Source organism: Mytilus trossulus, chromosome 11, assembly GCF_036588685.1.
Source record: "Mytilus trossulus isolate FHL-02 chromosome 11, PNRI_Mtr1.1.1.hap1, whole genome shotgun sequence".
Taxonomy (NCBI): domain Eukaryota; kingdom Metazoa; phylum Mollusca; class Bivalvia; order Mytilida; family Mytilidae; genus Mytilus; species Mytilus trossulus.
The window spans coordinates 24,543,851-24,561,410 of NC_086383.1; the positions used below are offsets into that span (position 1 = coordinate 24,543,851).

Genomic DNA, 17,560 nt, shown 5'->3' on the forward strand with positions numbered 1-17,560 from the left:
TTACCATGACGATTTTGTTCCAACCATTTAAGTTATCAAAGAACGTTTCAATAGAAATAATAAACTGCTGAAGCATTGGTTCAAGAACTTTGCATATTTCATGCCGCAAAAGGGACCATCTTGGTTTTTTTTTCTTTTTTTTTCTCAAAAATGCTAATGTTTCAATTTCACCATAAAATTATACGTAAACTTTATGAATTCAATGTTCAGCTTTTATTTATCGATACAGATAGTTTCTTAATGTTGACTCTTCATAAAATTACAATTTATATGTAACCTAAAATATTCTTATTGTTAAAAATTAATAAGTCAGAGATACATTTTGTATATTTACCCATTGATACCATTGTCAGGTGGTAGTGTTATGGGGTGTATAAAATCCTGACTATTGAAAAACAAATAAAAGATAAAAAAAAAACAAATTACAACTGAATATTGATCAAACATAACGAAACACATTATTTTAGTGCTAATAACTATTTTGAATGGAAAATAAGAATTAGGTGAGAAGTAAATTTTCTATAACAAGGGGGGATTCAGTTTATCATAGCGATCTTTTGATCCCAGGGACAATTTTCTGTGTTGTTAAAAATAGCAATTTACAACCGGTTAAAATAAGAAATAAAATTCTGGGTCAATAATTGTTTTTGAAACATGTATCAAACAATTTTGGAAGATCTGTTATCAAGAATTGATAGATTAACAAATATATAAAAGTCTTAGAACGTAATTTTCTATTTTATTCGTAATAACTTATTTCCAAATTATTTTATAAATTAATCTGATTCAAACAATTAAAAATTCAGCTTTGTTTGAACGATAGACTGCTATGTTTGAACGCTAGACTGTAAATCATCAACGATAGACTGTAAACCATCAACGACAGAATTTAAATCATAAACGGTAGACTGTAAATTTTCAACGATAGACTGTAAACCATCAACGATATACTGTAAATCATCAACGATATACTGTAAATCATCAACGATAGACTGTTAACCATCAACGACAGAATTCAAATCATAAACGGTAGACTGTAAATTTTCAACGATAGACTGTAAATCATCAACGATAGACTAGTAATCATCACCGATAGACTGTAACTCATCAACGATATACTGTAAATCATCAACAATAGACTGTTAACTATCAACATCAAAATTTAAATCATCAACGGTAGACTGTAAATCATCAACGATAGACTGTAAATCATCATCGCTTAACCGTGAATCATCCACGATAGACTGTAAATCATCCACAATAGACTGTAAATCATCAACGATATAATGAAAACCATCAACGATAGACTGTAAATTATCCGCGATAGACTGTAATTGTCAACGATAGACTGTATATCATCAACGATAGACTGTATATCATCAGCGATAGACTGTAAATCATCAACGATAGACTGTATATCATCAGCGATAGACTGTAAATCATCAACGATAGACTGTAAATCATCAACGATAGACTGTAAATCATCAACAATAGACTGGTAATCATCACTGATAGACTGTAACTCTTAAACGATCAACTGTAAATTATCAACGATAGACTGTAAACCATCAACGATAGACTGTAAATCATCAACGATAGACTGTAAACCATCAACGACATAATTTAAATCATAAACAGTAGACTGTAAATCATTAACGATAGACTGTAAATCATCAATGATAGACTGGTAATCATCACCGCTAGACTGTAACTCATCAACGATATACTGTAAATCATCAACGATAGACTGTTAATCATCCACGATTGACTGTAGATTATCAACGATAGACTGTAAACCATCAACGATAGACTGTAAATCATCAACGATAGACTGTAAACCATCAACGACAGAATTTAAATCATAAACGGTAGACTGTAAATCATCAACGATAGACTGTAAATCATCAACGATAGACTGGTAATCATCACCGATAGACTGTAACTCATCAACGATATACTGTAAATCATCAACAATAGACTGTAAACCATCAACGACAGAATTTAAATCATCAACGGTAGACTGTAAATCATCAACGATAGACTGTAAATCATCAACGATAGACTGGTAATCAGCACCGATAGACTTGAGATCATCAACGATAGAATTGAAATCATCAACGCTAGACTGTAAATTAAAAACGACAGACTGTAAATCATCAACGACAGACTGTAAATCATCCACGATAGACTGTGAATCATCAATGATTGACTGTAAATCATCAACGATAGACTGTAAATCATAAACGACAGACTGTAAGTCATCCACAATAGTCTGTAAATCATCAACTTTAGACTTAAATCATCAACGATATAATGTAAATCATCCGCCCGCGATAGACTGTAATTGTCAACGATAGACTGTAAATCATCAACGATAGTCTGTAAATCAATAACGATAGACTGTAAACCATCAACGATAGACTGTTAACCATCAACGATAGACTGTAAATCATCAACGATAGACTGTAAATCATCAACGATAGACTGTTAATCATCAACAATAGACTGGTAATCATCACTGATAGACTGTAACTCTTAAACGATCAACTGTAAATTATCAACGATAGACTGTAAACCATCAACGATAGACTGTAAATCATCAACGATAGACTGTAAACCATCAACGACATAATTTAAATCATAAACAGTAGACTGTAAATCATTAACGATAGACTGTAAATCATCAATGATAGACTGGTAATCATCACCGCTAGACTGTAACTCATCAACGATATACTGTAAATCATCAACGATAGACTGTTAATCATCCACGATTGACTGTAGATTATCAACGATAGACTGTAAACCATCAACGATAGACTGTAAATCATCAACGATAGACTGTAAACCATCAACGACAGAATTTAAATCATAAACGGTAGACTGTAAATCATCAACGATAGACTGTAAATCATCAACGATAGACTGGTAATCATCACCGATAGACTGTAACTCATCAACGATATACTGTAAATCATCAACAATAGACTGTAAACCATCAACGACAGAATTTAAATCATCAACGGTAGACTGTAAATCATCAACGATAGACTGTAAATCATCAACGATAGACTGGTAATCAGCACCGATAGACTTGAGATCATCAACGATAGAATTGAAATCATCAACGCTAGACTGTAAATTAAAAACGACAGACTGTAAATCATCAACGACAGACTGTAAATCATCCACGATAGACTGTGAATCATCAATGATCGACTGTAAATCATCAACGATAGACTGTAAATCATAAACGACAGACTGTAAGTCATCCACAATAGTCTGTAAATCATCAACTTTAGACTTAAATCATCAACGATATAATGTAAATCATCCGCCCGCGATAGACTGTAATTGTCAACGATAGACTGTAAATCATCAACGATAGTCTGTAAATCAATAACGATAGACTGTAAACCATCAACGATAGACTGTTAACCATCAACGATAGACTGTAAATCATCAACGATAGACTGTAAATCATCAACGATAGACTGTTAATCATCAACAATAGACTGGTAATCATCACTGATAGACTGTAACTCATCAACGATAAACTGTAAATTATCAACGATAGACTGTAAACCATCAACGATAGACTGTTAATCATCAACGATAGACTGTAAACCATCAACGACAGAATTTCAATCATAAACAGTAGACTGTAAATCATTAACGATAGACTGTAAATCATCAACGATAGACTGATAATCATCACCGCTAGACTGTAACTCATCAACGATATACTGTAAATCATCAACGATAGACTGTAAACCATCAACGATAGACTGTAAACCATCAACGACAGAATTTAAATCATAAACGTTTGACTGTAAATCATCAACGATAGACTGTAAATCATCAACGATAGACTGGTAATCATCACCGATAGACTGTAACTCATCAACGATATACTGTAAATCATCAACAATAGACTGTAAACCATCAACGACAGAATTTAAATCATCAACGGTAGACTGTAAATCATCAACGATATATTGTAAATCATCAACGATAGGCTGCTAATCAGCACCGATAGACTTGAGATCAACAACGATAGAATTGAAATCATCAACGCTAGACTGTAAATTAAAAACGATAGACTGTAAATCATCAACGACAGACTGTAAATCATCCACGATAGACTGTGAATCATCAATGTTCGACTGTAAATCATCAACGATAGACTGTAAATCATAAACGACAGACTGTAAGTCATCCACAATAGACTGTAAATCATCAACTTTAGACTGAAATCATCAACGATATACTGTAAATCATCCGCGATAGACTGTAATTGTCAACGATAGACTGTAAATCATAAACGATAGTCTGTAAATCATCAACGATAGACTGTAAATCATTAATGATAGACTATAAACCATCAACGATGGACTGTAAATCATCAACAATAGACTGTTAATCATCAACACTAGACTGGTAATCATCACTGATAGACTGTAACTCATCAACGATCAACTGTAACTTATCAACGATAGACTGTAAACCATCAACGATAGACTGTAAATCATCAACTATAGACTGTAAACCATCAACGACAGAATTTCAATCATAAACAGTAGACTGTAAATCATTAACGATAGACTGTCAATCATCAACGATAGACTGACAATCATCACCGCTAGACTGTAACTCATCAACGATATACTGTAAATCATCAACGATAGACTGTTAATCATCCACGATTGACTGTAGATTATCAACGTTAGACTGTAAACCATCAACGATAGACTGTAATCCATCATCGAGAGAATTTAAAACATAAACGTTTGACTGTAAATCATCAACGGTAGACTGGTAATCATCACCGATAGACTGTAACTCATCAACGATATACTGTAAATCATCAACAATAGACTGTAAACCATCAACGACAGAATTTAAATCATCAACGGTAGACTGTAAATCATCAACGATAGACTGTAAATCATCAACGATAGACTGGTAATCAGCACCGATAGACTTGAGATCATCAACGATATAATTGAAATCATCAATGCTAGACTGTAAATTAAAAACGATAGACTGTAAATCATCAACGACAGACTGTAAAACATCCACGATAGACTGTGAATCATCAATGTTCGACTGCAAATCATCAACGATAGACTGTAAATCATAAACGACAGACTGTAAGTCATCCACAATAGACTATAAATCATCAACTTTAGACTGAAAATCTTCAACGATATACTGTAAATCATCCGCGATAGACTGTTATTGTCAACGATAGACTGTAAATCATCAACGATAGACTGTAAATCATCAACGATAGACTGTAAATCATTAATGATAGACTGTAAACCATCAACGATAGACTGTAAATCATCAACGATAGACTGTAAATCATCAACGATAGACTGGTAATCACCACCGATAGACTGTAACTCATCAACGATATACTGTAAACCATCAACGATATACTGTTAATCATCCACGATTGACTGTAAATCATCAACGGTAGACTGTAAATCATCAACGATAGACTGTAAATCATCAACGCTTAAATGTATATCATCCAGGATAGACTGTTAATCATAAACGATAGACTGTAAATCATCCACAATAGACTGTAAATCCTCAACGTTAGACTGCAAATCATCAACTATAGACTGTAAATCATCCGCGATAGACTGTAATTTTCAACGATAGACTGTAAATCATCAACGATGGACTGTAAATTATCAACGATAGACTGTAAATTATCAACGATAGACTGTTAACCATCAACTATAGACTGTAAATCATTAACGATAGACTGTAAATCATCAACGATAGACTGTTAATTATCCACGATTGACTGTAGATTATCAACGATAGACTGTAAACCATCAACGATAGACTGTAAATCATCAACGATAGACTATAAACCATCAACGATAGACTGGTAATCATCACCGATAGACTGTAACTCATCAACGATATACTTTAAATCATCAACAATAGACTGTAAACCATCAACGACAGAATTTAAATCATCAATGGTAGACTGTAAATCATCAACGATAGAGTGTAAATCATCAACGATAGACTGGTAATCAGCACCGATAGACTTGAGATCATCAACGATAGACTGTAAATTAAAAACGATAAACTGTAAATCATCAACGACAGACTGTAAAACATCCACGATAGACTGTGAATCATCAATGTTCGACTGCAAATCATCAACGATAGACTGTAAATCATAAACGACAGACTGTAAGTCATCCACAATAGACTATAAATCATCAACTTTAGACTGAAAATCTTCAACGATATACTGTAAATCATCCGCGATAGACTGTAATTGTCAACGATAGACTGTAAATCATAAACGATAGTCTGTAAATCATCAACGATAGACTGTAAATCATTAATGATAGACTATAAACCATCAACGATGGACTGTAAATCATCAACAATAGACTGTTAATCATCAACACTAGACTGGTAATCATCACTGATAGACTGTAACTCATCAACGATAAACTGTAACTTATCAACGATAGACTGTAAACCATCAACGATAGACTGTAAATCATCAACGATAGACTGTAAACCATCAACGACAGAATTTCAATCATAAACAGTAGACTGTAAATCATTAACGATAGACTGTAAATCATCAACGATAGACTGATAATCATCACCGCTAGACTGTAACTCATCAACGATATACTGTAAATCATCAACGATAGACTGTTAATCATCCACGATTGACTGTAGATTATCAACGATAAACTGTAAACCATCAACGATAGACTGTAAACCATCATCGACAGAATTTAAATCATAAACGTTTGACTGTAAATCATCAACGATATACTGTAAATCATCAACATTAGACTGTAAACCATCAACGACAGAATTTAAATCATCAACGGTAGACTGTAAATCATCAACGATAGACTGTAAATCATCAACGATAGACTGGTAATCAGCACCGATAGACTTTAGATCATCAACGATATAATTGAAATCATCAATGCTAGACTGTAAATTAAAAACGATAGACTGTAAATCAACAACGACAGACTGTAAAACATCCACGATAGACTGTGAATCATCAATGTTCGACTGCAAATCATCAACGATAGACTGTAAATCATAAACGACAGACTGTAAGTCATCCACAATAGACTATAAATCATCAACTTTAGACTGAAAATCTTCAACGATATACTGTAAATCATCCGCGATAGACTGTTATTGTCAACGATAGACTGTAAATCATCAACGATAGACTGTAAATCATCAACGATAGACTGTAAATCATTAATGATAGACTGTAAACCATCAACGATAGACTGTAAATCATCAACGATAGACTGTAAATCATCAACGATAGACTGGTAATCACCACCGATAGACTGTAACTCATCAACGATATACTGTAAATCATCAACGATAGACTGTTAATCATCCACGATTGACTGTAAATTATCAACGATAGACTGTAAACCATCAACGACAGAATTTAAATCATCAACGGTAGACTGTAAATCATCAACGATAGACTGTAAATCATCAACGCTTAAATGTATATCATCCAGGATAGACTGTTAATCATAAACGATAGACTGTAAATCATCCACAATAGACTGTAAATCATCAACGTTAGACTGCAAATCATCAACTATAGACTGTAAATCATCCGCGAAAGACTGTAATTTTCAACGATAGACTGTAAATCATCAACGATGAACTGTAAATTATCAACGATAGACTGTAAATTATCGACGATAGACTGTTAACCATCAACTATAGACTGTAAATCATTAACGATAGACTGTAAATCATCAACGATAGACTGTTAATTATCCACGATTGACTGTAGATTATCAACGATAGACTGTAAACCATCAACGATAGACTGTAAATCATCAACGATAGACTATAAACCATCAACGATAGACTGGTAATCATCACCGATAGACTGTAACTCATCAACGATATACTATAAATCATCAACAATAGACTGTAAACCATCAACGACAGAATTTAAATCATCAATGGTAGACTGTAAATCATCAACGATAGACTGTAAATCATCAACGATAGACTGGTAATCAGCACCGATAGACTTGAGATCATCAACGATAGACTGTAAATTAAAAACGATAAACTGTAAATCATCAACGACAGACTGTAAAACATCCACGATAGACTGTGAATCATCAATGTTCGACTGCAAATCATCAACGATAGACTGTAAATCATAAACGACAGACTGTAAGTCATCCACAATAAACTATAAATCATCAACTTTAGACTGAAAATTTTCAACGATATACTGTAAATCATCCGCGATAGACTGTTATTGTCAACGATAGACTGTAAATCATCAACGATAGACTGTAAATCATCAACGATAGACTGTAAATCATTAATGATAGACTGTAAACCATCAACGATAGACTGTAAATCATCAACGATAGACTGTAAATCATCAACGATAGACTGGTAATCACCACCGATAGACTGTAACTCATCAACGATATACTGTAAATCATCAACGATAGACTGTTAATCATCCACGATTGACTGTAAATTATCAACGATAGACTGTAAACCATCAACGATAGACTGTAAATCATCAAATATTAACTGTAAACCATCAACGACATAATTTGAATCACCAACAATAGACTGTAAACCATCAACGACAGAATTTAAATCATCAACGGTAGACTGTAAATCATCAACGATAGACTGTAAATCATCAACGTTAGACTGTAAATCATCAACGATAGACTGTAAATCATCACCGATAGACTGTTAATCATCAACGATAGATTGTTAATCATCAACGATAGACTGTAAATCTTAGTTAGACTAAACATCTTTAGTTCTAGACATTAAATCTCAGGCTGTCGACTTTGAATCTCTGGTTATTGTCTTTTTTTTCCCCATGTCACACTGTTCATCAGTGGTTTTCGTTTATTGCTGTTAATCATATAAGCTTTTTGATTTATTTTTTTTCTAAATAAAACAGGCTGTTTTCTCGTTTGAATTAATTAACATAATGTGTCATTTCATGGTTTTTTATGGCTGACTATGAGGTATGGGTTTTACACATTACGCTGGCCTATTGTTGTTTAGCTCTGAATTATTTGGTCTCCTGTGGAAATTTGTCTCATTGGCAATGATACCACATTTTCTTATTTCTATGTTATAAGTTCACTGTTTCATAACCTGATATCAATGTTAGACTAAGTGTAATATTGTAAGTCATATAATATTATCAATGACAATATTTCAGCACCATATCATGTCAAATTGTTGGCACATGTTTGTGTTTGCCCTCAGCGTATACCATGTATCGAATGCAGGCAGTAAGTTACATTTTATTTATGACTGACCTTGTTGTAAACAATGGTCACAGTTCATCGAAAAGATCAACATATACTTGATATACATTGTATTTGGATGTTAAATATTAATGTGTTTACGACAGAAATATTAAAACTGCATTTACATGCAATTCGGGTGAAAGTGTATCATTTTTACTGAGCTGATGTGAATTTTCCATCTATGAATATATTTATGTAATCTTTGGTCAAAGGAAATACAATGTACATGTTTCTTAAATACACATATAAATATGTAACTATCAAAATGATCTAATAATGAAATTGTATACGACTATCATACAAGTGAAAGTAGACACATACATAATACAATTATTTTCTCTTTTAAGAACTTACTCGTCAATGTGAGGCCTCGAATGGAAGATGCGGTGTGAACACAGATTTAAGTTGTTTTACCATGTTCGGTCCAGGATTTGTAAATAAAGGAAAATGCTGTGGTAATAGACCGTGTTGTGTATGTAAGTATGTAATAGCAATGTTATCTTATAATTAAAAGATAAATGTGGACCGTTGCCAACAAGTGTCATCGTTATATGTTATGTATGAGACTGACTGTCTTAAGTTAGGCCCTGTAAATAAGTGATTGTCGTTATTTGCTTATAATCATTTTTTTATTCTGTTATCTGTTTTAAATTAGGCCTGTATTATTTTTCTCGTTTGCATTGTTTCAACTTTTCTAATTTTGAGTTTTTGAAGTGTTCGTTGTGCGATATGGATTCTGTTTATTGTTGAAGCTGTTGGTGCTTCTTCGTCCCTTGTAGAAACCGGTTTTAGTGACAATATTTTTAAATTTTCTTATTCCTTGAAATTACATTTGAAAAATGTGATTCCAGTATATATCATTTGCATACGTCCAAGTATTATCTACTTTCACACACAAAACAAATCTGTAATGCATTTAATACAGATCACATAATTAAATTAACAAGTTTTGATGTTCTTATAAAGAGGGCTCGTATTTTACGCAGACGTCGATGTTACCTTTAATAGTCTTTGGAGCTTTGCTTATGTTTAATAACATTAATTAATTTGTATATCCTCCTTTCAAAGCAGACGCTTTTTTGTTTATATATAACTCATCACTGTTGTTTCACTTAATACAACCACATTTTCGACAACAGAGATGATATCTGCATCCAAATTGTTTACTTTCCATTTCTATGTAGCAATATTACTAAAACGCCTATATATGAAGTACATATCGCCTTGTTTTTGTTAGAGAACTTCTACATACAGCATAGCTAGCTATTTATCACAGCGGTGAAGTTCAAATTATTCCTTCGTAAGTTTAACAAGAAAGGAACATATGGAATGAACGTATTTTCACTATTTGTTAAAAAATATTTAGACTATGACTTCAATATATTATTGCAGTTGAATGTGAGGATTTACAGATTGAATACGGGAAAGCTAATCTAAACGGTACAGGAGTAGGATCTACTGCCACCTTTTCATGCCAAGCTGGTTATCGGTTACTTGGAAACAAGTTACTTAGTTGTACGCGCAATGGATGGAGTGAATACATTCCTATATGCTTTGGTACGATTTTAGTAAAACATATTATAGTGTACGCAGTATAAACTATAAACCTTCAAAAACAAACACAAAAAAAATTTAAGAACACATAACTATATCTTAGTTCACGAAAGCTTACTGTCTGTGGTATATCAACTATAATAAATATATGCATGTAAAATACGTATTAAGCTATATTAAATTTTGTCATTGAACAAATGTTTCGTAAGTGCCAAGTCACTTGCAAATTTGTGATAAGGAAACATTTCTTAAATATTTTGATTTTAAACATATTTTATTCATTAGATATGAAAAGGATTAGCAACAGGCACAGCATATAAAAGCTCTCTCCATATTACATGTTCAAGGTATAATTCAATTATAACCACTGTATTTAAAATAATGCAATATAGTGGAACATGCATGCTACTGAAGAACACACACGAGATAATATATGTTTACAGTGTTACTTACTAAGTTCAAAGTTTATTTAAGAATATAGGCAATTACTCATCATGTATCGAGAACATTGAAACATGCAAATATACTTTATAAGTCATTAGAAATATATATATATATGGCTTTAAAGAGATACTAAGCTTGCTTAGTGAATAATATTAACTCATGTTTCAGTGGAGGAGAAAAAAATTAAAACTAAAACTAAATGAAACAAAAAATAAGTAAGTTTCAAACAAAACGTTGAGTGTCACTGATATATTCATGAACATATTTAAAAATAGCAATATTCATATCATATGAAAATAATCTGTTTTCAAAATATAATAATTCAATATGTATATCAACATTATCAGCAATGGAGTTAATGGAATCAAGAAGGATCTGTCTAACACCATTGTACTTAGGGCAAATGAAAAATAAATGTTTGTTATTCTCAACAGGGTGATTACAGTGTACACAAAAAGTGTTCTCGGATAAGAACTGATTAAACTGATGAGATTTGAGATGACAAAGACTAGGTTTCCTCATCCCATAGTTGAAAGGTTTAAATATATCATCAGTCCTATAATACTTTTCCAGTCCACTTCTAAATATACCCAAACTTGGGGATTTTTGTAAACTCAAAGTAATACTATTCCAAAGTCTTATAGTGGATGGAATGAAACTATTAAAATAAGAGCTAGTTTTAGCAAGAGGCGGATGAAAAGTGTAATTTCATTTCTCAAAGTATGAGGGGTTTGTCTGGGGAGATATGGCTGGACTAACTCATATAAGTATGCAGGTGTCATCCCATTTAATATTTTAAAGAATAGAATAAGCTTATGTTTATTACGTCTATTCTCCAGAGTTTCTAAACCTAATTCAATATAAAGTTTTTGTCTGGAGGAATCACGTCGTAAGCCTGTAATAATTCTAGAGGCTTCTAGCTCAATATTTTAAAGAAGCTCAGACTCATGCTGGGAGCAATTGCCCCATACAACATCACCATATTATAATATAGGTCTAATAAAAGCATAATAAATACGTATAAGTGAACTCATATCTAATAAATGTTTAACTTGACGAAGCACATATAGACGATAGCATGCTTAAATATTTTATTAGTCATATACAAAAACATGTTGAAAAGATGTTTGCTTTTGATCCTTTGAATTTCTCAGAAAACACACAACATTTGCTCACATATTGTTAAAGCTTGAACATAAAACAGAATTCAAGTCATTACCAAAAAACAATTATCTTTCATATCTTGATTCTGTAGCAAGTGGAATTACTGTCGTTACACGCTTTGGTGGATCAAGATACAAATTCTTCCTTGGAATGATAAGCTGGTCTATAGCAGAGGTATTCTTTTTATATATTTTACCCAACCACAATGGGAAAGGGGAGAGGGTAATTGGGATAGTATGATTGTATATTGCTGACGATTTGGATTTCCATCCCTGTAACAATAAGAATAATCGATTCTCCTATATTCTTGCGCTATTTAGGCAAAAGAGCAATATATAGTCGAATCAAAGTCATAGCTATGTGTTTTGTATGCTGATATTTTTGTCGTAAATTGTGCCGCATGTAGAGCAGGATCTGTTTATCCTTCAAGAGCACCTAAGACCATCCATAGTCTTTGGTAGGGTTCGTGTTGTTTATTCTTTAGTCTTCTATGTAATGTCATGTGAACTATTGTTTGTCTGTTTGTCTTCTCCATTTTTAGCCATGGGGTTGTCAGTTTATTTTTGATTTATGAGTTTGACTGTCCCTCTCGTATTTTTTTGTCTCTATTTTTGGTGATCATGTGAACAGGCACTTTACAACTTCCGGTCATAATACATTGAGCAAAAAGTAAAATATCAAAAATCCCGATCTCCTTAGAAATTTTTTTAAACTTTAAGTCCATTATCAAACACATCAAATGAATAGATGACAGCTGTCTGTTTATGATTTGGTACAGGCATTTTCTCATGTCGAACATGATGAAATAAACATATGTGTATAATCAGCTTTATTTTTCACTTGTATGGCAGTGGCATATACAAATGTAAGTTTTACAACTTGTATTTCAAATATGATGATGTCTTTCACCCAATAACCATTATTTGAATGCATACAAGTATCGTATGCATCTCGGAGCTCTTTAGATTATTGATCTTGTTTAAGATAAGGTCAATCATGTACAGGCCTGCTTTACATTTTAATTTCTTTCAATCAACAAGAAAACAACGTCTTCAAATTATGATGAACATATTCTTTTATTTCCCATCTTGAAGCTGTGACCTACCCTCTGGTCCAAACGTATGGAGTAAAAATATCTCAATTAACATAGAACGATCGTGTTTACAGTTTACTAGCTTATTAGCAGATTTACCTTAAAGAAAGACTAAGATAAAACACACAAGTACATTATCAGTCAACAAGTATCTGACCCTTAAACATTATTAGTGCGGATTTCAGTTGCACTTTCCAATGACACAGAGTGATTCAAAATTCAAACTTTACACAATTATATTAATTTGGAATAGATACATCGTTGATTGTTTGATTTCCATCAACAAATTAGAAATTAATGATGGGTCTAGTTTTGAAATAAGAAGATAACCGAACATTGTATCTATCAAAATAGAAATATAAATGTAAACTATTTACAAAACATAAACACATTGTCTTAAAATATGTTTGTTCTCGAATATATCAAGTACAAAACTATAGTTATATAATAATTATATTATAAATATATTCATATAATATATATATAAACGAATTAAAAATAGTCACGTTTGCTTAGCTGAATATTGTCTGCTCTAGAGTTTTTGTAAATCTCAAGGAGGAAATCTGACAACAATTGAAACTAAGGAGGAAAATGATTTTTTAAAATATGTAGCTACTTTGATAAGGACGACAGGAGAAATCAATCCAAGTAAGTATTTTACAGCTGCATGAAATCAACTAAAGGTTCCGTTATAAATAATCATTGTTTATTGAATTTGTTTTAGAATTCAAAATACTGTTTACATTTACATATTGCCGTTTTCATTGAATTTAGCATACACTATGTGCATGACGACTTTACGCCAAACAAAACAAACAAATGTAAACAAAATACAAAAGCAAACAATTTGTTTTAATCGGCTATTCTCTTGTTAACATTTAAATAATAGACATAAATTCCGATTTTTCTCGTCATAAGAAACATTTAAACAGAGATCAATGAAACCAAAAGCATAATTCACTCGTTAACACACATATATAAACTGAAATACTCAGGCATATTTCACTCACATTAATTTCACGTGAATCTAAATTCATGTGAATCTCACGTGAAATTCACGTACATCTTACCTCAAACGAGCTGGTAAATGAGTTTCACCTCAAAAGAGTTTATAAATACATGAAATTCATATGAAATAAGTTTTAGTGATTTTCTCGTTTGAAAATCACATGATGCTGTAGTGCAAAATTCATCACAGTACACAATGCATTTTAAGAGAGTTTCACATAATTCTCAGTTATTAGTTTAATTAATATTTATTGGCATCACTGAAATTATAAAAGTTATACAATAACTTTGTTTGTTATTCACTGAACTCATATCACTTTATAAAGAGAGAAAAAAAACCCGACTATTTTACAACTTAGGTTGTATATTACATACGAATTTGATATCTTAATACCAAAGTGATTATCTTGTACTACTAATATAAGCAGTATCTATATAGTATTGATTTCTTTTATAAGATGATGTCCATGTATATTCACTGCATTGTATTCCTACTACATCATATTGTTATCTCACCAAGAATGACTTAAAGTCGTTTAACTTGTGCATATACATATATACGTGTTGATGCTTTCTTTCATATAATGAATGACTTAGTGATTATTAAAATTTTGTGTTTCTCATCAATATAATTTGTCAAAAACTTTGTTTAAAGTACTTTTAATGTTTTTTTTCGATTTCAATTATCACTACGATGAACAATCAACTAATGATTAATGTATTGTTAGATCGATGGTGGATAGGTCTAACAGACAAAAAGACCGAAGGTTCATTTGAATGGATTTCGGGTCATCAACTATCATACACTGACTGGTATCAAGGTGGATCCATTCAACCAAATAATATTGATTCAACAGAAGGAACAATTAATGCTGATTGTACTGCTTTGTCTCCTCTTCACTCATTCCAATGGGGGGACGAGGCGTGCTATCAGTTACTCAATGCATTTTGTGAAATTTGGTCAGTATTCATTCATATGCCTAAATAAATTTTGACACCCTTGCATCCTTTAATTCATTTCAGTTGTATCAAAATATTTCTTTACAATTTTATAAGCACTTCATAAAATGGTTGGTATTTACACATTTTTTTAAAAACGATATAAATATCACAAAAAAACGTTTGATGTAAAATTGGTTATGGTAAATATATACTATTACAGACATTTTTTTCGGAATATGGAATATAAAAAAAATAACTGTTTTTTGTGTCGGTAAATATGTGGTTTAATTAACTTTTGACAAACTGATATTTACATTAAAGCTACGTGTTTACTTCATAAAAAGACAGTTACTGTATAATATTGGTTTCATTTCACGTATTCAATCCTTTATTAATTTAAGTAAGTTTAACTTATTAAAGATATACTCATGCATCTGTAAGCCTTTTTTTTTCTTTTGTAGATATCAGTAGCAGTCTTGGATTGCGATCATGACAGTATAATGTGTTGATTTAATAAATTTAATAAATCTATTAGCAGAGTCAATTTCGTACATATCTGTTTCTTTTTTGACTCCAGATATTTTTTTAGGGTCTTATATCTTATATTATCCCGATTTCGAGTTATTTCTCGCAAATTGATTGGCTGATATTGACATAATAAATTTAAGTACATTTTTGTATTACGTCATTTGGAATTATCTCCTATTATGTGGACAAAATTTGGAAGTTATTGTATTCCAATTTTACTGCAATTTGTAATCTACATTGAATCCTGACATAAAAATATGGCTGATTTATTTGTGGCTATATGGATTTAAATAATAAAGTGCAAATATGATCAGTTTTTGTTGATGCGATCAAATAATTTTGTTGCACAAGTCAGTCTAATATATGTATGGTTAATGGAATAATATGCAACTCTCATACAATTTAGAAGTTTAGCTAGCTCTTAAACCAGGTTAAATCCACCATTTTCTGCATCAGAAAATGCCTGTACTAAGTCAGGAATATGACAGTTGTTATTCATTCGTGTTTAAACTATTGATTTTCCCATTTGATTCACTGTAAATTCAACAATAGGGAGACAAACACATATCTAAAGCTCATTAGGTAAATAAATGTCAATCAACTAAAAACATCAAAGTTAAAGACAATCTAAGATAAACCTCAATGAACGATTACTCCTTGATAACTGACTTATAACCTTGAAATTCGAGAATTGTTTTACTGGCCTAAGATTCACAGTTTGATAGGGGAACACGCAAAAATGTATAAGAAATAAACGGAAAATGAACTGAAAGTAACATGACCGGATATAGCAACAATAGTAACAGATATAGACGTATATCTAAGATTCAAAACAAATATCCTTACATCATTTGTTAAGAGAAATAGACACAATTATTAACTTAAGATGACCTTTGAAAAACTCAATTCCAAGTGTAAAGAGGAATCCGTGGAAAAGACTGTGGTTTTAAGGCTAACCACTAGCATACCTTTTGTAAATTATACCAAACACAGATTGAGAAGAAATGAATAAAACACACAATGTTCCTGTACAACGTATGCTTATTTGTAACAAGGCTGGTTTATTTTTCAATATTGCTAAGCTGGTTTCCTGACTTATTCTAGAAGGAGTCAGATGATAGTAATGTGTGACAGGAGATATTAACTCTGACCCATTTGACATACTTTTGGCGTGTTCCATTTTTATCTGTATTCACATGCTGAAATCAAAAGTTACATTCGTGTTGCCTCTTCATGATTCATTTTGCAAATCATGTGTCCTACAAAGAAACTTTCCAATCTGGCCAAGAAAATCTTTGCAGACGAACAACATACAATATCGGATCTATAAGTGGATGAATCATTGTCAAAGTGTCACCGTAATAAATTCAGTTAATTATGTGTTCAGAACGTTCATAGAATTCTGTATAAAATTCCATAATACAACCTGGCGCGTTAGCAATACGAGTGATCAACATCATTATACTAAGTG

General features: G+C 31.9%; 1 protein-coding gene across 1 annotated transcript; it reads right to left on the reverse strand.

The window, feature by feature from the left end:
* Positions 1-827: 827 nt before the first annotated feature.
* On the reverse strand, positions 828-9,535 carry LOC134689882 (uncharacterized). Its single transcript, XM_063549851.1, has 13 exons — positions 9,482-9,535; positions 8,563-8,715; positions 7,962-8,254; positions 7,452-7,536; positions 6,718-7,101; positions 5,900-6,199; positions 5,292-5,423; positions 4,705-5,130; positions 3,678-3,977; positions 2,836-3,282; positions 1,826-2,272; positions 1,343-1,453; positions 828-971 (listed from the first exon to the last, which is right to left on the reverse strand). Exons 1-13 carry the CDS (start codon positions 9,533-9,535, stop codon positions 828-830), a joined length of 3,276 nt encoding a protein of 1,091 aa, XP_063405921.1.
* Between the last annotated feature and the right edge of the window lie 8,025 nt (positions 9,536-17,560).

What these genes read in the sequence shown, in the direction of transcription:
- LOC134689882 (XM_063549851.1), bottom strand. Translation starts at nt 9,535, where the DNA reads ATGGAAAATTCACATCAGCTCAGTAAAAATGATACACTTTCACCCGAA. An exon ending in TTAATGATTTACAGTCTATC is followed by an intron (nt 5,131 to 5,291) that starts GTTGATGATTTA and finishes TATGATTTACAG; the next exon opens with TCTATCGTTGATGATTTGCA. An exon ending in TTGATGGTTTACAGTCTATC is followed by an intron (nt 2,273 to 2,835) that starts GTTGATGATTTA and finishes GATGATTTACAG; the next exon opens with ACTATTGTGGATGACTTACA.